The 24,655-nt window shown below is 39.5% G+C and overlaps 1 protein-coding gene and 1 non-coding gene across 3 annotated transcripts; one reads left to right on the top strand and one right to left on the bottom strand.

Annotated features, from left to right (window-relative positions):
* The first annotated feature begins 1,509 nt into the window (after positions 1 to 1,509).
* On the top strand, positions 1,510 to 1,581 carry Trnaa-cgc (transfer RNA alanine (anticodon CGC)). The gene has a single exon. It is a non-coding gene; the product is annotated as a tRNA-Ala (tRNA).
* Positions 1,582 to 3,140: 1,559 nt separating this feature from the next.
* On the bottom strand, positions 3,141 to 19,210 carry LOC137273445 (FAD-dependent oxidoreductase domain-containing protein 1-like). Of its 2 annotated transcripts, none has more exons than XM_067806136.1 (10): positions 19,087 to 19,210; positions 17,205 to 17,501; positions 13,769 to 13,898; positions 12,037 to 12,136; positions 10,972 to 11,066; positions 8,933 to 9,108; positions 8,183 to 8,328; positions 6,349 to 6,484; positions 5,687 to 5,791; positions 3,141 to 5,332 (listed from the first exon to the last, which is right to left on the bottom strand). In XM_067806136.1, exons 2-10 carry the CDS (start codon positions 17,481 to 17,483, stop codon positions 5,078 to 5,080), a joined length of 1,422 nt encoding a protein of 473 aa, XP_067662237.1. In that variant the 5' UTR covers positions 17,484 to 17,501; positions 19,087 to 19,210; the 3' UTR covers positions 3,141 to 5,077. The 2 variants fall into 2 exon arrangements, with proteins under 2 accessions (XP_067662237.1, XP_067662239.1); XM_067806138.1 differs by having other exon boundaries at positions 13,769 to 13,900; positions 17,213 to 17,501; positions 19,087 to 19,178.
* Positions 19,211 to 24,655: the final 5,445 nt, after the last annotated feature.

Raw genomic sequence — 24,655 nt, 5'->3', positions numbered from 1 at the left:
CACTATAGAAATCTGGTGCAAAACAATATTCGTCGGTTTATGCGACAATATTGTTATCGTATAGTGAGGTGTTAAAACGTACATCAGTCATACCATATGAATATCTGTGAGTTGTATGTATACATGTAGGTATATTCACTGTGCTACATGAAAATATCACAGATAACACAGCTTATGACAAGCATTAAAATATATATGGTCACAAGAGCTACATTCGCCCGAGACGCCGCAAATAACTGCGCAGCGCTCTGTCCCTTATGAGAGTGAATGAGGTTAGTTTTCGGATTAGCAATATTACATTATGACCGCGAGGGACACCAGAAATGGGCTTCACACATTGTACCCATGTGGGTAATCTATTATTGTGGGTCGGAATTACGTTTAGTGGTTTGTGAGCACCATTGCCCAGTTCGGTGTTTTCACCAAGGTGGTTTATGAAACGTCTGGTCTTGCGTTACTTCGGCCCTTCCTCCTACTGACCCGCGATCATGTGGATAAGACTGTTCAAATCCGCGTTAAAACACATACTTTCACTAAACAGTATCTGTTTTCTTTGATATCAGGATTTAGAACATGGCTGTGAACCATCAGAATTTCTTCCATTTTTCTTTGAAAGTCATGTGCTTCATATGGGATGATCATGTATTCAACTAGGTCACCTTGACCTTTACGCTCATTGACCTTGATCTGATTGTCCCATTGCAAGGTTTTCTGTGCTGAAGTTCGTGCATATGCATGTAGGGGCTGATATCAGCCTTATATGGCTTTTTATCACCGGGTTGTGAAATGCAGATGAATTAATTGATTGCCGAGTGTATTTTCTGCATTATTCGGACATGTATACAACCTTATAAAGTTTAGACTCACTGGAGTGTTAATATGGCCACGTACTTCAAGCAACTGTTCTGAACTAGATTTGGCATTTTTTTAAATACTGAATATAGGTACTGTTTACACATGAACTGATGTATTATAAAAAAATAATATATGGTCTAAATGCTTGATAAAAATAATTGAAAGTTGGCGACTTCTGAACAAAACTTTACACCAAAACGCAGCTTCACATGCATGATATATACGTAGTGTTCACTATCATGTTGAGATAGCGAACGCTATAAGTATTACGAACAGTCCCTTATGTTGTATATAAACCACTGTTAAAATCCTTTACCCTCGTTTATGTTGATTCTATTGAATGATGCTGTTATTTTTAGAAAGGGCCTTTGTGTATACTTCCGTGTTGGGAAGATTGACACGTTGGGCTTTGTGGATGATGCAGGCTGTCTTCCATTGTAGGCTATGACACACATGCTACAGCAGTTATCTCCCTTCTCAGCTGAGTTGTTTTCGCCAGTATTACTTTTACACTTGCTATTTGTCGTTGATGACATTTGATATCAAGTTGAAGTACATTAAATATGTCGCTAAAATTCATTGTCGGAATAAAGGAGAACGTACAAGTAACGTTGGTGGCAATGTATGTGATAAGATTTCCCGAGTTTTTCGTACGGGGATGTAGCTCAGTGGTAGAGCGTTCGCTTCGCATGTGAAAGGCCCCGGGTTCGATCCCCGGCATCTCCACCACCTTTTACTTTTTGTCCTAACGTCACTTTCTTGCAAAGTAATAAATTTTCAACATGCTCTTCCATCATAGCAAGTAAGAAAATTGAAACAAATTTCTATTTCAAAAGATCGACAATTTTTATGTGTTTTTATATACATACATATTTTTCTTTTTTTTTTTTTACATATTTTTAGTGTCACATTGGTATAAATAAAACAGTAATCAACTCATTCTGACTGATATTACAAGAAATCGATGTGAAAAATATGTGACTAATCATAAATGATGATTTTTCCATGTCATTAAAAAATAGCTTTAAAAGATTCAAGCCATAGTTCATTTTGCCTTAAACAATGTTTACTTCCTTGGCAGATCTGAAATCATGAAGATAAAATCCGAAACTGTTGCGACATACTCTGTGGAAGTTAATACAATACATTAAAAATGCATTTACCATTCTTACTTTCTTTGGACTGCATTTAATCCAAAAAAATGCTGTTACCGTGTCTGCCATCCTCTTCCTATGTACATTTCCCTTCATGACAGCAACCATTAAACATAGTATCATTGTTTTTCTGTTATTTCTTTAACAATTTATCATTAAGTTTTCATTGCATTTTTTTCTGGTGCTTATTAGAAACAGTTCCTAATTTCAGTTGCAGGTCATCGTCAGTTTGGCGCCACTGCGTCAACAACCTGCTGTTTGAAGCTCCCAGGTTACAACTTCATGCCAACCTTTCCATTATAAACAAGCCAATCTAATGTTCATATGTTTCAAATGATTCCCATTAAAACTACATTATTTGAAATATACACACTAGTGGTGATCGTTTGACTGAGGATTTCAACATGTTGCTTTAATTAAAAAACATGTGAGGATTCAATTCATACTTTAAAAGGTTGAATTTCAAGGTGACCTCTGACACATGGCCATAAAAAAGATAGCTAAGTGCACTTGTCTTCAAAGAGAGATATGCTTTCCATATTTGACAAGACTTTTTATATGTTTAGAAGTTTCTTCCAAGAAACAGAAAATGACTGTTCAAGCTAGCATGTAATGACTTTCACAACGTGACTCATAGATGTTGTAATATGTGGAAGGCTCTGACCAGTATTCTTCCCATATGTCTCACAAAAAGGAGGACCCAAGACAGTTCAAGTTAGAACTGGTCTCAGGAAGCTATGAGGCAAGATAGCAGCAATCACATCGTCATCAATCACTTGATTGTCAAGACATTTGATTTATAAAATATAACAAAAACAAACACACACAAAAAAACCCTGCCACACCCAGCAATATTCCAACTATATCGTGACAGTTAAATACCTGAGAGTGAACCAGACAATCCAGTGATCAACAGCATGTGCAGCATCCTCTGGTTTATGAGAGATAATGATATACAGGCCACTCATGATAGTTGGATCACTGCTGTTGCTAACAAATTCTGGTTTGCATGAGACTCAATAACAAGCCTCTTTAGGCAGCTAGATCACTGCTAACTGCACAATTCACTCTATTTGTTCTGAGAGTTCAAATTGCTGAACCTTGAATAAATTGTCATTGCTGTACACAGAATCAAATAAAAACAGTTTCAGTTTATTTCAATCAACATTCATACACATTTTCATCAACACATGCTATACTAAAATCAAACACATTCCCAGAAATAAACAATTCAATAATGCCCCTTTATCCTAATGTTACCATCAGTTAGGGACTGTTCATAATTTACGGCTGGAGGGTGATGATGATTTTAAAGGGGTCACCTATTTTGTTCTGGGGAGGTAGGGGTGTCATCAGTTTTATGCACTGGTACTAGGTTTGGGTCGGCAATTTTGTACATTAAAATATAAAAAAGTGGTGTGTGTTGTCGTTGATTTCTACATGACATGCAGGGGGTCATTAAACTTTCACACAAATTTTATGGGGGGTCATTCATACTGTACATGCTTCTCCATAAAAAATCATCGCTCCCCACCCCCAAGCATCCTCGATACCTTCAGAGTATATGTTCCGATAAGTCTGTACCTAACCCTGGACACATCTACGGCTAAGTCCGATAAATTTATTACCTCCCTTGACTGGCTTTTTATCCAATCAGGTATTTACACTGGGAAGTTGAGCGAACCAATCAGAACACACTTTCACTTTTTAAATTATCTAACTGATTAAACTAGGCAACATGAGCCATGCACAAATTCTCTGAAAGAGGCAGAAGGAGTTCTTGCATGTAATTTTTTGAATTTTCGAACCTATCAATGTGTCTGTACGATTTCTCCTAAATCTGAGTTGCAATGCGAACACACCTTTGTAGTTGCAACCGCTATCTTTATTGACACTGGCAAGTTCAGTTGTAACAACGGCTTAGCTGATTGGTTGATTGTGAGAATTCGAGCCAGCAAAGGGAGGTAATGAAAGTTTCGGACTGAGCCGTAGATGCATCCTGGGCAGAGTGGAGACTTATCAGAATGTATACCCTGGAGATATCGAGGCTGCACCCCCAGCCATGAATGAAGAAATGGTCCCTTACTGACTCCTAAGAAGACCCAGATCAGTTTTAAGTCAGTTCATAGCTGAACCTTCACTTGTAACATCTTCACTTGTAACATCCACCACTGACTACAGACACCAAGAGGAAATGTTACTGAGGTCATCATTGTAACCATACTAGAACACGTTCTTAATCTTGAGTTCATGAGATCACCTTACAGCATTATTTTGGTTATTTCACAACGTGAATTTATTTTGCGATAATGTCATTAATGTCTACTACTTTTATGAAAAAGATAAGCACAGGTTTGGTGCTGAGAAACCAACAATCACTATCTGTGTTGATACAAGATTTATACTGAAGACCTGCAAATCCTGGCACAACGAGGGGACAGAAGTGTGCACACTGGACCGACTGATGGTGAAAGCGACCCTTAGTGTTGGTTCCCTGATGGTATCTACTGCCACATAACAGCCTGAAGGTGTTTTATAGTTTTATCTATCCTCCTTCACAACAGAGAAAGCAACAGTGAAAAACTGCTTATCCTTATGACATTGCTTATCCTTGAAAGTGAAGACATGAACACTTCTCAAGTTGCAAGTGAAAAGATGAACTCTCTACACTGTTGCAAGTGAAAAGATAAATCTCTGTTGTGACAATGCACGTAGGTACTTGTGCAATATAACATCTTTATGAGCAGAGAGCGGAAATAACCCTGTTTTCAATGACCTGCTCTACATAAAACTGTCCTCCATTAACTCAACAAAAATGGCATATACCAGTCCTGGGATATATGGTAGACATAGACAAAGTACAGATTCTATCATCTTTTATAAAATTAGTCCCATCCAGGCTTTAAACCCAAACTCACTTAATTACCACAAACAAGGTCAAAGGTCTAACCCACTCAGCCGCCATGAGTTTCAAATGAGATCATGTACTTTCTGTACCACTCTAATAAGTGTAATTATTTCTATTACCCAAACTTATCCAAACATTCTCGGTCACAAAGTTCTCCATTTTACACAATGTGCTGTTCTAGTACTGGAGTCTTATATATCAGTCTCTCAAAACCTAAATTACTCAAGTCAATAGTTTTGAAGTCGTTATCGATAATGAGTTCCATGACGGCACGTCCAATGCCTGTTGCATGCTGTACACCATGGCCACTGAGACCATTGGCAAAGATCATGTTGCGATGATAGGGGTGGTTCCCTATAATCAGGTTCTGGTCAAACGTGTTGTAGTCATAGAAACCAGCCCAGGCACTTTTTAACTGAAAGAAAAATGGACATGGAATGACTAAAACAAAATGATTTGATTGGTTGGCTTATTGTTTAACGCCACACTCAGCAATATTTAAACAATTTGGCAGCGGTCTTTAAATCGAGTCTGGACCAGATAATCTATTGATTATCATGTCATGAACATTGATCTATATAATTGGGAACCGATGACATCATTATCAGCAAGCCTGACCAAGCGATCCTGTTCGTAGGCTCTTATGACAAGCATGAGTTGCTGAATGTCAGGTCTAACACACATCACAAAATGGACACCCAATTCATCATTTAGCGACAGCATGATTGATCATAATAGGAGGTAAGCAGTTTCCTGGTGATTTTCATACCTTGAGACATTCGAACTTGGGCACCCTGCTTGCTAGTGATGGCCACACGTTCTCGTGGAAGTAGTCATAGTTGACCTCGAGATCATCTGTGCATGGCTCATTCTCCTGGATTATACAAACACAGGCTGTGTACTTCATCTGCTTGAACCACCATCCTACCTCACCCATTTATCATACACCTATCCACCACCCTGATCATAGCTAAAGCATCCACAGTCCTGTCTCATCCATCAACCACTCTGCCTCGTCCATCAACAACTCCGCCTTGTCCATCAACCACTCCGCCTCGCTCATCAACCACTCCGCCTCGCCCATCAACCACTCAGCCTCGCCCATCATCCACTCCGCCTCACCCATCAACCACTGCGCCTCGCCCATCAACCACTCAGCCTCACCCATCATCCACTCAGCATCCACCAACCTGACGTACCATCCACTATCCTGACCCCATCCATTAATCACCCTCTCACAGATCAATCCAACATCCTGACCCACCCATCCACCACCATACGTCATCCGGTGACCACCTTGCCCCACTTGTCCTAAACCATTCTTTCTCATACATCCATCACCTTGGCTCTTCACATCATTCCTCCTCCCTGAATCACGCACTTTCCACCCAGCTCCACTTGTCCTCTCGGAGCCTTCCTGTGTATACTGACCTCTGTAGGGGAGCAGCCACAGATGTAATGGCCACCGTATCCATCCTGTCTGTAGTAGGTCAAGGTGGAGTCCACTGTCAAAGGTGACGCGACCCCCGGTCCGTCCGGACAATGGATGGCATAGACGTAGCGCTTCCTACAAGGAAACCGTCCTTAATTATCCAGTGTGTTGTGTTTACATTCTTGTTTGATAAACACCCCGAAGGCATGTGTTAGATAGATTCATACTGTGTCCAATATTAATGACATCTAATGCTCTTCTGTCTAGAAATAAATAATAGAGTTGGCTTGCTGAGCATCTCCTGACATAAAAACTGGTTGATAAATAATTTTCACCATTTGTCCTAATACACCGTCGAACACAGTTGTCTCCATATTTACAGGAACAAGAAATAATATCAATTTATAGGAATATCGACACATCTGAGTTGGGCAATGATTCATTTCTCTTTGTGATTCAATGGAGGCCACATGCTTCATTGTTATGTGTTTTCTGTAGTGGTCTTTCAGATTTTGGATTATTCCCTGACACATGGGCTGTGTTTTGCTCATTGTGTTTGATTGCAGAAAGAATAACTTTACATTTCTCAAATTTGGAACACATGGATGGGCAAGGCAGTTTTCAATCACAAGGGCAATATTCCTATTTTTCTTCTGCATTTATCTACAAAACTGTCGCTAAGTTTGTGTTCCACTGTTTCATAGCATTGCAAGCTGTCTCAACAGCATTCTTCTCCCCACAAACCGTCTTGAAGACAATATTGTGTCTCCCTATTAACCTGTCAGTTCATGTGAATTCACTAACCCCCAATTCCTTTGCCAATTCTTCTGCCTTAGCCATAAACATATGCCCCAATACATTAAGCCATTTCAAGACTGCCTCATCTACTAGTATATCCTAAAACGTATGCATATCTTTTCTTGCTGGCGAGAAGGATGAACTCTCAAGTGCCTCTCTGATTTTCAAAGAATTCTTTCTGAATGTTGAAAGTGTGTTTGCTCAGTCATGATGATCAGCATACTGGCAAACCTAGCATTTTACAGCACCACAACACAGTTGTGTTCAGTTGACTCCTCATCCACATTTCTCAGTCTGAAATTTAGTAACAACTCAACAATCAATTGCTTGTCACGTGATGACACAAGTCCCTGATTTGATTCATGCTGCAGTGTGTGTGTAAACACGTGGTGATAGTCACTGTTCAGATGGATACTTGTCAGAAAAGGGTACGTGCAAAACAGTGTTCATCTGAATAGGAAAACTCTTATCTGATCAAATCCAACAATACAATTTATCAAATAATAATATACTTGTCACTTGCACAACAGTATTGAATGTAGAATGTAGATCCTTGATAAACTCTTTAAGAAGAGATTGCTTTTCAAGCATAAGAAATTATGTACTGCATCCTGCAGTTCAACAGGAAGTGGCTGTACTGGTTGGTTTGTTGTTTTACAATGCACTCCGCATTATATTCCAACTATTAGTTTATAAATAACAAAGTCTGGACCAGACAATCCAGTGATTAGTAGCATAAGCATCAATCTATGCAACTAAAATAAAAAGACATGTGTCAGTCAAGTCAATGAGTCTGACCACCCGATCCTGTTAGTCGTCAAGCATGAATTGCTGAAGACCAATTCTAACCCAGATCTTGTGCATCTATTCAGTTTTGAAACAAGAGACAGAAGGGCAAATAATGAGATGGGATGAATGTTAAAATTTGGTCAACTGGAGAACAATTCTAACCCGCATCTTCACGCTGCAACAACTCTGGGACCAGAATCTGCTGCTTCAAGAGGAACAGGTACTGCAACCAGTATCGTCACCTACCGGGGTTCAACAGGAAGCGGAGTTGCCAGGTCACCAGGACCAAGACCAATCATTGCCTTCCTCGCAACATCGCCTGCCCAGGCTCCAGCGCAGTTGATGACGACTGCGAACCTCGTCTGATACATCTTTCCATCTTTGCCTTTTATCTGAAAGGTTCGGGGTTCGCATCACATATGGAAAAAATCTATCATTGCATGTCAATGTAAACACCTGACTGGTGTAAAGTAAAACAGTGAGGTAAAACAGTGAGTCGAAAACTGTCAGGACAAAACAGTTTCAGAACTACTCACATGAAAACTGGATAGTCGTGTGAATAAAATGATGATTTAAATGCATAAATCGTGTGTATCTAAGAATTATATTATGTTTAAATGGGTAACACAACATTTACTGGCTTAAATCTATATTTGGGATTACCTTGCAGTTCCTGTGAAAGGGCTACTTTTAAATAATATAACTATTAGCTGTGAAAGAGTTGTCACCCATAAAGTGTTGGTTTGTTTGTTGTTTCATGCAGTACACAGCAATATTCCAGCTAAATGGCAACAGTTGTGAAATAATTGAATCTGGGCGAGATAATCCAGTGATTAAGCATCAATCCACACAACAACAAGTGTTAACCAGCAAGTCTGACCACCCAGTCCTGTTAGCCACATCTTATGATAAGAACAATTCAACCCTAGGAAAGATGGTTAAACTGAAGTAACTTAATTCAACCCTAGGAAAGATGGTTAAACTGAAGTAACTTACAACAGCAGAGTCGAGTATTTTGTGAGAGTTTGACTCAGAGCCCATCATAATTCTCTGTTCCCTAAAATCAAACTCAGTGAGCTCCCCTGCCACATAGCGGACCCCTAGACTCTGGTTCTTCTGCTTGAAGGCCTGGAGCAGACAGTAGGGGTCAAACCAGCCCTCTCCTTCCACACCTAAAACACAGGACCTTGCAGAATGAGTGATTGTATGGCTGGGTTGGAAGGTGAGTGAGTTGGTTGGGGGGTGAGTGAGTTGGTTGGGGGGTGGGTGAGTTGGTTGGAAGGTGAGTGAGTTGGTTGGAAGGTGATTGAGATGGTTGGGGGGTGGATGAAATGTAAAAAAGAGTTAGTGGCTGGGCTGGAAGGTGGTGGTTGAGTGTGACAGAGTGAGCGAGTGAGTCCACTGAAACAGTTGACCTGTGGGTGGTTGAGTAAGTGGTCAAGAAAGTGAGTGAATGAGTGAGTGAGTGTAACAGTGAGTATGCATTATGTCCTTACAGAGAGCACAACCAGCCCTTTCCTTTCAAATCTGAAACACAGCCTTTCAGTTAGTGAATGAGTAACTGGGCTAATAGTGACTTAATTACAGCTTCAGTTTCTTGTGTCTACTAGTGACACAACTCTGCACAATGAATTTCAGTGCCTTAGATGACTTGACTACCTGTGCTTCCACTTGCCCCTTACGCTCCACCTCAATATCATAACAGACAAATTCTGAAATGTGAGTTATCTCCCTTGCATCATGGCTACCCATTTCAGCCCTCTGGATATACTTTAATCAAGCAGGTTATGGCTTGAACTCAGAGTTTACAGCTAACACAGGCTGAGATGCTCTGTGTTGACATGCACTATCGGGTTCTCTAAGCAACTAAGCAACACTTTTCATATCGTATCTAATATCTCATTATAAGTCATTTTCTGAATGTTACCTTCAGACAAATTCATTGACATCCACATGCTATGACCATAAATAGATTATTACCACACTACATATCAAGTCAGAAATTTCTGATCCTAGAGTTCACAACTTACTTAATAGTCTGATAAGATTACGCAAAGACTACAACTTCACTTGGAAGCAAATGAAAGGAAATATGAGGGAAAAAAATAAGTCTTTGTAAGGCTAAATAAAAGAATGAAATGTTTCTCAGGCATCGTCGCTTCACTTATAGTTGTGCACGCAACAATTTTTAAATGCCATTTAAAAAAAGTAATTTTCACTTGAACGTGTCCTGATCATCCATATCTCCACTGTAAGAATGAGTGTCTGTAAGAACGAGTCTGACTGAATCTACCACTCATTAACACTTGCTCCACTTCCAAACTATATTTCTGAGAGAAAACAAATGGGAGAGTGTATTGTATGTCTGCTTCAATTAGAAGGAAACGTCAAGGGATTTCAAGTATTCCACTATCTTCGCATAAAGGGAGGAGATAAGCATAATAGACATGAGTCAGGATAAGGTAAAGTATTCAATTTTTATGCAGCCTATGTAAAATCGAACAGCCCTTGCAAGGGAAACAACTCTGAATGTTATCTCCCATATAAGACTGATTCCAAATCCTGGTGTCCCCATTAATCTTTGAATGAGTATAGGGCTCAGTATAAGTGGGTCATGGCTTTTTCATACATTCAACAAATTTCCGAACTAACCATCCAAAAATCAGCCAACTATTCTGACTCTCAACAGCTGCGACAACCAAGCATAGTTGGACCAGTACTTGAACTAGTATAGTCAAGTCACATCTGGCGGGCATGCAGTTTGTAACCAGAACCAGTTCTTAAATATATGCTTGTCACTGAAACTAAGCTGTCTCTCATATCACAGCCTGGAGTGTTAAGAGAGCCAGGACCATCTTAGTACTGGAAGTAGTGCCTTGTGAGACTTACAGATCCTATAGTTTAATGAAACTGAACAGCCCTTCCAGGGGAGACAACTATAAATATAATCTCCCAGATATGACTGATTTCAAGTCCTGGACTCCCCATGTAATGTTCTCCCTCTTTCGACCCCCAAACTTTCATGAATCACTGACCATAACTTCCAAGCTCCACTCCATCGAGGTTCAGCCAGGGAAACTTCTCCTTGAGCCGGCTACACGTCAGTAGCTCAACCTTGGCCCCCAGCTCACTGGATATGGAGTAAACACAATACATAAGGACATGGCAACTTTGACATGAAGAAAACAATCCTGGGGCAACCGCTCCTCAGTGAATGTTGCACCCATGTTGGTGCTAACCTTTCAGTTGCATTCAAATTGTGTAAGTAAGAGTTAGTAGCCAGGGACTTGGATGCCCCAACTGTTTTCCCTACACTGAGTGTGATCTGGTGCTTAATTTCTACTATACAAGTACAATAAACATCTATGCAGCTATGAGATGCACATCTTTTGAGTTCCAATGATACACATGTAAAAGCTTAATCATTTCTGTTGAGCAGTTTTCGTGGAGAAGTGGATAGAGACAAATTCAACAAAATTTATGTGGATAGCGTACACCTCCCCTGTAAAACTATATTCTGAGTGAAATTCAACAAAATTTATGTGGATAGTGTACACCTCCCCTGTAAAACTATATTCTGAGTAAAATTCAACAAAATTTATGTAAGTTCAAATGGTATTAATACTGAAAAAAATAAATAAAATAAAAAACCCAAAATATGAGATGCACACCATTAGTGTCCCTTTAAGCACATGTGTAATCTAATGAATTCCCTACAGTAGTTTTTGAGAAGTGGATAACGTACACATCCCCTATTTCATTATCATCATTGAAAAATTCAGCAAAACGTACCCAAGTTCAAATGTCTCTACACTTACAAAAAATGATAAAATACAAAACCAACTGTGAGATGCATACCATTAAAATCCAAAGAATGCCCATGTATAAGTTCACTGAATTCCACAGAGCATTTTTTGGTGGAGAAGTGGATAGACTACATTCCCTGTTTCATATGTGCAGACCGACACCAAGGGTAACGCTATATGTCCCCTGCAATATATGGCAGGGGCATAAATACATGTACTTTTTTGCCTTGGTACTTTAAAGTTACGGTTAGTAATGATAGCAAATATAAGTAACTTTGGTCTCACAACTCTTACGTCTGCAAAGCATGGTTTTTCAAACACTGTTCCACATTGTCTGGAGGTACCAAGAACAGATAGCCTTGGTGGTTGAAAGGGACAGATGGAGGGTCCTGGTCTGTGGAAATGAGAAAATAATTCAGTGATCTGGTAAATCAAGCCATTTACAGTAACTTTCATTAATTCTGTTCATTATTGCAGGGATGGCAACAGGAAAATCGCTCTTCAGCTGAAAACTCAATATTGTGTCATTGGTTCAGATGATTTACAAAACTGAGCAGTTTGAAATAAAACCGGTGGAAATCTGTGGATCCATGGATCCTGTTAATGGTGGTCAATTGAATCAAAAAATACTTTTTAATATGCTTTTATTTGGAGGTAATTTGTTGTTTATCTGAGGGAGATAGACAAAATGGAATATATCCAAGAAAGGCGGTAGTGTAACTTGTGTTATGACATGGGTCCCTCATTAGCGTATAAAAGGCATTCTTTGTGATTTGAAAAAAGAAAATATCATTTAACTGTTTCAACTTAAACAACTGCATGATATTTATAAATAAATAAATGCAATCATTACAATTTCTCCATACAATAGACTGTATTCAACTCATGGTGTATTTGTTGAAGCTCTAAAAATCACATAACCAGAGAGCAGATATGATTACACGATGCCATTTAGAAAGTGGTCAAATGCAACATGTCATATTTGGGATTTCACTTTCTTGGTAAAGTACAAATTCTAGTACTTCTTTTCGGTTGAGTCCCATCAGGGATTCGAACCCGCACCCTCAGAGTCAGGCACCTAATCGCCAGCACACAAAGTCAGCCGCCTAGCCCGCGGAAGTCGCGGTGGCTGAGCGGGCTAGGCGGCTGACTTTGTGTGCTGGCGATTAGGTGCCTGACTCTGAGGGTGCGGGTTCGAATCCCGGATGGGACTCAACCGAAAAGAAGTACTAGAATTTGTACTTTACCAAGAAAGTGAAATCCCAAATATGACATATGTTGCAGAGAGCAGATAGTACTGAGAAATCCCCACAAACATTCAACCATTTGAAACACAAAGAAAGAACATAGAGTCAAGATAAATACTCACAACCATTTAACAAGTGAACCAACTCGTTCACTTAAATACTCAAAAACATATGATAAAAAATGAAACTTCTGCCCAAAAAACACACGAAGATATTGAGCTCTACTGTAATCTACATGTGTACCAAATTCTTTTCAATTTGAACAAATAATGGCAAAGTATTGATAAATCTTTTCATATGGCTGCCATACTGTAAACTGATCTTACAAACTGGAAACGTCCCTGGTACACAGCAGCAAATCACACGATTTGTTTTCATACCCTCGTTTCTTACTTGGTCTAAAATGCTAATGGCATTATTATCAGAATATTATCTAATCCAGCAATATCATTTTACACAACACACCCACGTAGGGAATTAAACATGTCTTTGGCATGGCAGGGAAATGCTTTAAGCATTACGGGACCGTTTATAATTTATGGCTAGGTGGTGGTGATGATGATTTCAAGGGGGGCACCTATTTTGGGGGGGGGGGAGGTAGGGGGGGTCATCAATTTTGTGCAGATGTTCAGGCACAGGTTCATTGATGTTGTACATGACAAGGAAGGGGGTCACTTACTTTGTGTATTAATTCTAACCACAAATTATGAATGGCCCCTAGGCTACCTGACCCACTAAGCGACAGCATGACAATCCTGTGTAACAACATTGATGCTCACCAAGAACACTGAGATGTTCTTTGATGTTCCGCAGGAAATCGGTGCAGAACATAGACAGCTGGATATTCTCTGCCAGTGAAAACTGGTGGCGGAGACCACCTGCTGACAGAGTGCTTGATGCCCGGGTGTACTGTAACAAACCATAAATACAGGTGAATGTGTTCTGCCACTTGGTGACCAGTAACACAATTTCAGAATCAAACCCATGACAAGCGAACACTTCAACAACTAGACTATCCTTCTATTCCCACATATTATGAATAAGATGCCAAAAATATTAACATATATCATGTTTCTAACATGTCAAACATTTTATGCATTTTGCCAAAACACATATATTTTTATCCATTAATATTAAGAAAAATGAAGCATTTTAGTCCTGTTAATATTATGAAAAAGTATGGAACCACTCAGACTTCTTCAAATCATTTCAGACTAAACTACATGTCAAACTCGGCAGCCAAACACAAAGCTATATATGGGAGGTGGATGGAGTAAATGAGGGAATGGAAACGAAGGCTCCGGAGAGGATGACGAGGTAGGGAGAGTGAAAGGGATGGGATTGTTTAGTAAAGGGCTGTCACTGAAACATGATGCAGAGTTCATGGTAGACGCTAATGACAAATGTAAAATAAATTTCTTATTAATTGATTATTTAATGGCTGCAGTCTTAAAAGGTGAAATATTTCTATGTTTGTCATACATTAAATGCACATAAAAATCGATGCATGATGCCAAATCACAGAGAGTTATTGAATGACTGTCAATGCCATGAAATCTTATAAAATATGAACTTATGACCTCATCAGACCCAGAATAATTTTGCTGTAATGAAGTTCTGAATCACCAATACTTAAACTCAAGCATTTCAGCACCATACATACTCTTACATTGTCTTTGTCTGGGGAAACAAGGTTAATGATTAATGTTGCACAAGATGGGATCATTATTCTTTTATAAGAAGTTGTAGTACAGACAGACAGAGAGAGAGAGAGAGAGAGAGAGAGAGAGAGAGAGAGAGAGAGAGAGAGAGAGAGAGAGAGAGACAGAGAGAGAGAGAGAGAGAGAGAGAGAGAGAGAGAGAGAGAGAGAGAGAGAGAGAGAGAGAGAGAGAGAGAGAGAGAGAGGGAGGTATGAAACTTGTTTGGTGAACCAATGTCAAAGATTGCCTTGAACCTAATTACATATGATACATGATACATATATACAACAGGGTATCTTATGATAATGATGTTACGCACGATACTCTGGTAGAAAACAGTATATATTGTTACCATGGCTGGCTACTGACACATATCATACAGATCAATATTCATTAACTATGGATCGAATGATTATCTATAAATATCAGAGAAATAACGCTTCGCCAAAATACCAAAAATGTATGAATCAATAAAATCCTGAAAACAGTTTGCAAGTAGCCGATGAGTAAAGACCTCAAAGACCTAACTTTGAGTATTGTGTGAGTACATTAAAACTTTAATTTACCACAATAGTTTAAGTATCATACTATCAATGACAAAATTTGCATATCAATAATTGTAAATGATTCTTCACATTGACGATATTTCAGATTATGAAGTTTTTTAGCCAGCCGTACTTGTTTCAGCCTTAATTATGTGAATGAACAATCCAACATGGCAACCCTCTGTTAGCATGCAAGTCATGGTTAGTTGGATTTGAAATGTCTGACAGGTCTCCAGATAATGTACACAGAAACCAAGAATTGACTCATATTATCAATAAACTTGATAGTTCTGATAGTGAAGCATACAATTTTAAGAATACTGACTTGTTTATTACTTTGTGTGACATTTCAGTGTAGATTCATACAGTGTTATCAAGCAAAGAGACAACAATGAAGATGCATGTGTACATAATATGTTGTGACAAGTAGCAGAGTGAACTTTGATAGTTTCCTTTGAGTATTTTCAAAAACAGAGTCAGTTGGTTCTTCCAAAATGATAATGATATATATTGCAAATAATTGTTTTTATGTTATTCCAGTAATTGTTATCATGTCTGCTTCCTAATGTGAGTCACTTGTCATTGAACAACAGTGATACATGTCTAAATGACACTAAAGAATGAATAAACTTTTTTTTGTATTCTTCTGTCCACATCCCCCTAAAATTTTGACATATCTTTCTTTGGGCAGTCTTCAGAAGTTGAACAGTTGAAGTCTTTCTAAATGTTCAGATACAATGAAAATAAAACATGTTGAAACTCATCCTTATCAGATGAGGAATATATATTCTGGTGATATGATTTGAATAGAATGAAATTTAATGGGGGATGTTGGCAGAGGTCTTTCCTTTTTTTAACCATTACATATGAAAGACTTGTGGTTAGTCTTAAGCGGAACACCATATTCATTCTTAGAAAATATGTGGTTAATAAACACAAAGCAATTAAAAGTTGCCAAAAAAGTCATCTGTTTCACTCCAGCTCTCAGGTTACATAACACTGTCACCAGAGCACTGTGGCAACACGCAGTGAAGTCATGTGAGGAAGGACTTACAGTTTGTTATATATAAAATATGTTACAAGGTTGTCAGTTTGCTGACTTCTAGATGTAAACAACGAATGCTGTTGCTGTTAATGAATGAGTTGCTGTTAATTGTTCCCAGGTGTTGGCAAATGGTGTCACCATATGCAGATTTCCACCTGACCTCTCAGTTTGCACTAAATATATTGTTTGTGAGTGCGAAGCGAGTTTTGTGGAAGCCTGATATATTAAATGTGGTGGTTTGATACCTACCTCGCTTCCAAGATAGAAGATGCTATTTTAGATTTGTTTCCATCAAATTAGAAAAATAACTAGAGAGTTGTTTAGATTTTGTAACTAGGTAAAAACAATCCATTTAAATAGCGTTTATTCTCAGACTGGCAGATGTTCGCGACAGGGCACCGCCATTTTTTAAAATTGTGGCATCAGATTTAGAGAAACCCATAAACAAGATAATCTACCCCACCAAAATTGTACATGAATACTGCAGTGACCCACACAGGTATACCTCATATTATGTCATGGTGACGCGCAACTCTGATTGGTTGAAATTTCGTTCGCACGAGAGAATTGTGCACTGTTGTCAAAAAGGTCAATTTAAGGTAGTTAAATGTTTAAATGTGTATTTTAATGACAGGGTTTCATTTATAATTATGTTATAAATGATTTATATATTTGTACACCCTTTGAGTATATGTGATGTTTAAATATGGCACATATAGGTGTGGTATTTACTGCAGTGGAGTTATTGTGATTGTGTGATACCAGTAAGTAGAAGATAGGATTCCTAAAGATGCGTGTATAAGGTTACTGAATTACAAAAGATTTAGTTTGGCATTTTACTCTTGTATTTTATCTGGAGCTCTGCTCTTCAGCTGACAGATCAGGGTAAGAAGGTGAAAAAGTCAAACAAAATATAATTTCTACGCTCATATCTTTCTCCAACACCATCAAGCTGACTCCCTTCGGATGCCTCTGCTTGATCCAGTATGCCACAGCTGATCCAATCAACCCCCCTCCAACCACCAGAATGTCCACCTCACGGGGGACAGGCAGTTCAGTCGGGAGGGGCTGACCCTGCTTCACCGCCTGGAACTCTTCCTTCAAGATCTTCCAGGGCGAGCGGAACGACCCAGCAGGGGGTGTTTTATCAGACCCGTTGGAACAGAAGTGTCGCATGCCAATACGCAGGCCTTGGCGTAACATCTTGGAACTCTTCTATGTCTACAACAGAAGACAAAGTTTGGGAGAAAATGGCATCAGCTCTTATTCCACAATATAAATTCATAATTGCTGAGGTTTCCATAGTATCAGATGAAATCTCTGAACCTTTCAAACTGTCCTTTGTGTACCAGAATGTTTGTTTGTATGTTGTCTTGGGCTGAAATTACAATGCTCCAGATAGGTGGAGGGCTTAAAATAACAGAGTCTAACCAGACAATCCAGTGATCAACTGCATACAACGACTGGGATACAATGACATGTGACAACCATGTCAGTGAGCCTGACCACCTGATCCCATTAGTCACCACTTACAACAAGCATAGGGTAATCTAAACTAATTCTAACCAAAATTTTCAGATGTATGAGAGGTGACAAAACAAAAATGGAAAAAAGAAGTTCTAGCATTTGATATCCTCATACCTACTCATATCATATGAAAAACAAATCATTGTTTCTTTCTAACATATCACCGAAACAACAAAAGAAACGCTGCCACCCATGTTCAGTGCAGCCATGATCATCATGGTTTAACTGATAAACTGTGACAAATGGTTGGTGGTACAGCACCTGACAATCTAGGGTCAGCTCACCTGTTGGATAGAGAGGTTTCTGAGGACCTTGTGTCTTATTTATGTTTTGTGCATTTATCCCTATTTCGACATATTTGATCATTCATCATTCTCCCTTGAACCCAAATGGACTATATCTCAATCGATATACGGCCTGGTCTCTATGCACAAGGTCACACTCCATTACACTCTGGGGTCATACTGCTTTTTCATTAACATAACCTGTATACATTCAATGCGAGCATATGTTTTCACTTTCTGTAATGTAACATATTTTTTCACATGTTACATAGTAACAGATTTTACTACGGTCTCTCTTGTCATTATGTAAACAGAGCAATAATGTCTGCATCAAGGATTTACTAATTCTAGTCCATGTACTCTTTCCAAATGAGTCAAGTGCAACATTGTCTTAACATGTTGACTGCTACCACAAGTATACTCGTAGTATCAATTCTGGTCCAATTTACCACTACGAATTATCTCAAGGGACTTATCTCATAGCTGTATCAGTGGTGTTTTAAGGCAAGGTGGTAAAACCGAATGCAATGAGACGTTTGTTTCTACTACTGATGTTGGTACGAGATAACCTGTAGTGGCAAATTCGGCCACAATTAATACTGCGAGTAAAGGGACACAGAAGCCCGACTAGCATCGAAATATACAGTGACTGTTGGCTGTTTCTGTTTGGTGCTTTCCTACAGCATTGCACAAAGTGACACCTATCAGATGACAGGAGAATGAGAATCTGTCATAACAAAGAACACAAAATAAAGAGGTGGAGCTAAACTCACACATATATTTAGCATTCATTAATGTAACCAAGACATGGCCTAAGCCTATCGTGCAAATAATTAACATGACCAGCACAATACAAGCAAATACGTCAAATCCAGGGGATCTCCCTGGTTTTCAACGAGGCACTCCTGGTTGATTTCACATTTGTTGGGTGGCAGAAGATATATCTTCAGTTAAGTTTAATTTCTGGCCTCCATGTGCTGATTTTCCATATTTACCTTTCTCGAACAATTAAATGGTAGACTTCTTGTCATATCTCTTTTCGTCACTTTCCGACATGCTTTTGAAATATTTCTTGTCCTTTTCTGCATACGATGTCCATGTGCCAAGTCAAAGGTAGACAACTCTACTCTGAAAATTCCCTTGTCAGCCGGTAAAAACTTACCCGTGGGAATGTGGCAGCGTAATGTTCAGCATCATATAGCTGCATGCATGTGTATTCAGGGAAGGATACGGCATTGTTTTTAGAAACGTATAGTTGATTTTCATAGCGATAGAGACCCGCCCAACCGCTCTTAATATAGAATATTACCAGGATGGCAATGCCGTGCACTAGGACAGGGAAACAACAAGAACCGTATTTTGAGGTCTGATAGTATGACCTGCTACGGAATTGAACCACACTATGGCAACACGTTTCACATTTATTAAGAAATTAAACATATCAATGATGTTTTATAATTATCTGTAAATAATTCAATATATCTTAATTAATTTCTGATATCTTGAACTCTTATTGGGATATCAAGAACACATTTCGTGATATCTCTAAACGTTTTTAAGATACCACTGAAGCCACTGCAATCATAGTATACATAAGTGTATCAGATATCAAGACATGTTTCATGCAATATAAGATATCAGTAATTTATTAATACATAATCTCTGCTTGAAGACATCTTTAATTGTTTTCGAGATATCACTAGTTCAATTGGAGATTCTATTGAAAATCTTCAAAACAATTGACCCGTGAAAGCCCCGGAGTAGAATAGGCCTTCAGCAACCCATGTTTGCCATATAAGGCGACTAAGCTTGTCGTCAGATGCAACCAACGGGATCGGATGAGCAGGCTCGCTGACTTGGTTGACACATGTCATCTCTTCCCAGTCGCGCAGATCGATGCTCATGCTGTTGATCACACGATTGTCTGGTCCAGACTCAGTTATTTAAAGACCACCCTCCTGTAACTGGAATATTCCTGGCTGCGGCGTTAAACAACAACCAACCACTTACACATCCATGTATTACGTATGTACATGCATACATGACATTTTGTACAATCTATAAATACTCACAAACATTAACCTGGTCCCGATTAGCGAGGATACTCCTCACTTGAATTCTTATTACTTAGTAAATGATAGTTGTTCTGGTTTTAAACAAAGCTTTACTGCAGTCAAAACACTTTGGTTACGATGTCATGTACCGGCCATGAGTGGTCACGAGATGTCTACCCGCGCCGTTTCAACAACGGTTAACGGTTAATGTTAACGATCGAGTGAGTGAGTGTGGTTTTACGCCGCCTTTAGCGGGCGGAGGCTTTAACCTTTAGGCTAATAGACTGAGGGGTGGTGATGATTTATATGGAGTTGCATGTACAAGGTGACTGCCCCTTCTGGTGTCCCCAGATATTGTTGGAATGTTGCCAAATGTAGCGTAAGAGAAATGTCACTCAATATCTGGTTGACCTTACCAGTGATAATTTCACTGCTTTCAAAGTTTATGCAATGCGTATCTAAGTACCTAGGTAACTCTAACACGGTGAAACTGCGAATGGCAATTCGTCATTAGATCAGTTATGATCATAGCATTTGCCCGTAACGCTGAAAAGCTGCAGACCGAGAACCGTGAATGTTGCTGGCTCTCATTAGAAAGTGTAGGCCGAATATTTGTATGTGGAAATGGCACACTTAGTTATTGGGATGAATGAGACTTCGACCATGAGGACCTGCAGAAAATACAGCATGCGGGTTCGAGATGTTTTCAGTCGGCTTTGGACCTGAGGACAGAGGTATATTTCGAACGTTGTATGGTTCCTAAGACGATGCACTTTGATAACTGTGGTAATTCTAGAGCTAATAACGCTGTAGACAGCTGTGCGATTCTCGGCATTATACAACAATGATTACTCCCTTGTTGCCATCCATGTTCCATGGTATATCCCTACATCTTTATATACTTCGTCGTGAATGTGACGATCAGTTCATGAATGCATTGGTATGACTGTGGATGCCCCGCTGTCTGGCTGAGTTTCAATTTGGTATTTCTTATGTCGTGCCTCATTCTTAATCCCCATGAATCCAGATCCGGGTCCCGAGCCACAAAGGGTTCGCAACGTTACGACATTTCTTAACTCCATACTTGATTATCGGCTTACGAATGACGTACTATTACGAACGTTTTGTGGACTTTGTGCTACCCACAGTGAGAGCAGCAGAAATATACGTTAAGATAACCAGTTTACGCATTCCTTGGCAGTGAGTACCTGATAATACGAGGTTGCATTTAAGACATGTTGATGGTTGACGAGTTATACTCTGAAACGAAAGCAGTACAATTTACGACAGTTAATCGTGTCCATGTGGATATGTTATGTCTTACTACAGAACCAGTTTGTGTGATTTTATTTTCGTGACCGCTGATAATTTATGGCTAGCAGGTTGGGAGTTGGGGATGTGATGGTGATGTTGACGTGGAATCAGCCATTTTGTTCTAGGGAGGCAGAGGGTCATCGATTTTATGCACGCCCTGGGAAGGGGTGGGCATGTTTGGGGTGTCAGCAATTTTAACTTAAATTTTAAGCACAAAATATTTACAATTATAGGGTTGGAGTAGGGGGTAATTAATCTTGTCATGCATTGAGGGTCTCCTACGTACATACATTTTAAGAGGGGGAGAGAGAGTATTCACTTTGTTTCTCCATAAAAATCATCATCATCTCCAAGCCATACATTATGAACGCACCATAACGTACAGTTTACTATAACATTCATTTGAACAATGTCACTTGGTACGTACGGCTATGGAAGGTACAACTGGCTCTTGAAAGTGGGTGTGTTTGTTTTGTGTATACACTGGCACAGCCCTGGCATACCTGCATATATAAACAAAGTGAACAGTTTTGCGCTAAGAATACCAGGTATAGAGATTTTAAATGCTTCACATTTTTAGTTCTTCACAAGTTCTTTGACACAACATATGGTAGGGAAGCACACGGAAGCAATGCGTTACGTGACAGCAGCTAGACCTAAATGGCACTGATATACCTGTATCAATGCTGACAAGAGACGCCTTGGGTCCTTACCTTATGGCGCTGTGCCGACTCTCCACTGACTATTTGTTGACAGTAAACGAGCCACACGTGACCATACATCACATCGCGTAAACAAAACGGGGTCAGGGTTACGGCGCTACATGTCGACTGAAAGGGGTTAAATATGCTCTTAAAAGAAGGAGTACTCGCAAATAACTTAGATTTTCCCAGACTGTTAGGCTAAATGAAAAAAGTGAAATGTTTCTCGGGTATCGGCTCCTATTTGTGCGCGTAACTATTTTTATTTCCATTTAAAAAAAAGACTTTGCCACGTCCCGATCATCCATTTGTGCCCTATACGAATGAATATCTGTAAGAACGAGTGTGACTGAATCTTCAACGCCTTAACACCTGCTAAACTTCCCAAGCTGTATTTCTGAGAGAAAAAAATTAAAAAAAATTCTTCCCTCTTCACATTTTTTCTATCAGAAATTATAAAAAAGTCCTACCGCCCTCGTCACCAAGTTTAGAAAATATGTGCTCGAGAAACATTTAATTTTTTTATGCAGCCTAAGAGATATAATTTGTTTCTAGGGATAGCTGTATAGTAATAACGAACCAAAAGGGAACGCAACACAGCCGATAATCAAGCATGACAGAGGACGTTCTGACCGCCTACGACCTCGAAGGACTAAGGCGATGGGTCAAAGACCGGACATGGTTTGGGTCCGAGATGCGTGAAAATGGGTGAAACATTAATTTATTCGACGCCAACGTATGCGTCTCGCGCTAGTTGCGCTTAGTCTGGCCCATGAATCAAGCACTGCCTATAGATTTCAGCCAACGTGATCGGCATCTTCTGACGTAGATGCACTCACCTTCGTAGTTGGAAAAGGTCTTGGTTCATTGCTGGTCCACGTCGCGTTGATAATGGTCTGACGCCCTTTGAGGAAGAGCAAACGCTCATTTTGAAAACACGACACGCGTCTGCTAATGGTAAAACACCTTTCACAATTTATTGCTGGGGGTGATGAGGATTTGTATTAAGAAGCATGTTCAATGTGAATGACCTTCTCTAAAATTTATGTGAAAAGTAAGTGACCCTCGGATCTAGTTCACACAACGAATGAAATCATGCAAATCATGTTTGTACCAAAAGTAAAATGAATTCAGATTGTTAGAAACAAAGATGCACGGTGACTTTCTGCAGAACTAATGTGCTTGAGACAATAACTTTCGTGTTTTTGTCAACACTTACCTATATTCTAATATTTTGGATTAACTTGTATATTTTATAAGGGGTGGTGGATTAGGCCAGTGTTTAAAGCGTTCTGTTGTCAAGCCGTCTATTCCCCTCTTGGGTACAGTGTGTGAAGCCCATTTCCACTCCCCCCCCCCCCCCCCCCACGACTTGATACTCCTGGAATGGCATAAAACTACAATCGCTCACTTATATTTAATTATCCCCTACTTTTTAAAGAGTCTGCAAGTAGGGTGTGCATAAACATAATCATTCGACATCATTTGTCTCACGCTGTCTGTACTTACTAGGTATGTGTTGTCAGTCTCCCCACGCCCTTGGTATTTTCACGTAGTTCAAGAAGAGACCTACGAATTGAAGTAACTATTTTGAACGTCCACTGTCTGACAACTCGTGTCAGAGTTTTTTAAAATTAATTTACGGATAATAATAATATGATTCTGGAGAAGTCTGTACTCTGCTTTGAAGTACGTGAAAAAGAACGTGAAATGTACCATTATAAGCATTTGATGGACATAAATGTATTTTGATTTCTGCCACTGATACCATTGCATTTCACTCTGGTCTTTCCATTCATTGTATCACGTAACGATAACGGTAACCCACTTGCATCATCCCTGGAATACCACAGGAGCCCGATATCGCACTGTAGGTTAAACATAGACCATAGATATACACTCATATTATGACGTGAGTGTATATCTATGGTCTATGTTTAACCTACAGGAACCCGATATCGCACTGTAGGTTAAACATAGACCATAGATATACACTCATATTATGACGCGAGTGTATATCTATGGTCTATGTTTAACCTACAGTGCGATATCGGGTTCCTGTGTGAGTGTATATCTATGGTCTATGTTTAACCTACAGTGCGATATCGGGTTCCTGTGTGGAATATCCCTGATGATACGGGTTAGAATTGGTCTTCAGCAACCCATCCTTGTCGCGAGTGACGACTAACGGGATCGGGTGGTCAGGCTCACTAATTTGGCTGACAAATGTCATCGTATCCCAGTTGCATAGAATGATGCTCATGCTTTTGATCACTGGAATGAGTGGTCCAGACTCGATTATTTACAGACCGTCGCCATACAGCTGGAATATTGCTGAGTGCTAAGTTACACAACAAACCAAACCGAACTGAAAATTGAGGGTCAGTGTAGTGGTTGTATTTCAAAAGAATGAGGAATTACAAATGTCAAATTGTTTTTCAGATCAGAAATGGGCTTCACACATTGTACTTATGTGGGGAACCTTTGGGCATGGC

The sequence above is a fragment of the Haliotis asinina genome, chromosome 2, assembly GCF_037392515.1.
Source record: "Haliotis asinina isolate JCU_RB_2024 chromosome 2, JCU_Hal_asi_v2, whole genome shotgun sequence".
Lineage (NCBI taxonomy): Eukaryota > Metazoa > Mollusca > Gastropoda > Lepetellida > Haliotidae > Haliotis > Haliotis asinina.
Note: the sequence above shows the minus strand (reverse complement) of the source record. Positions and strands in the feature narration are given on the sequence as shown.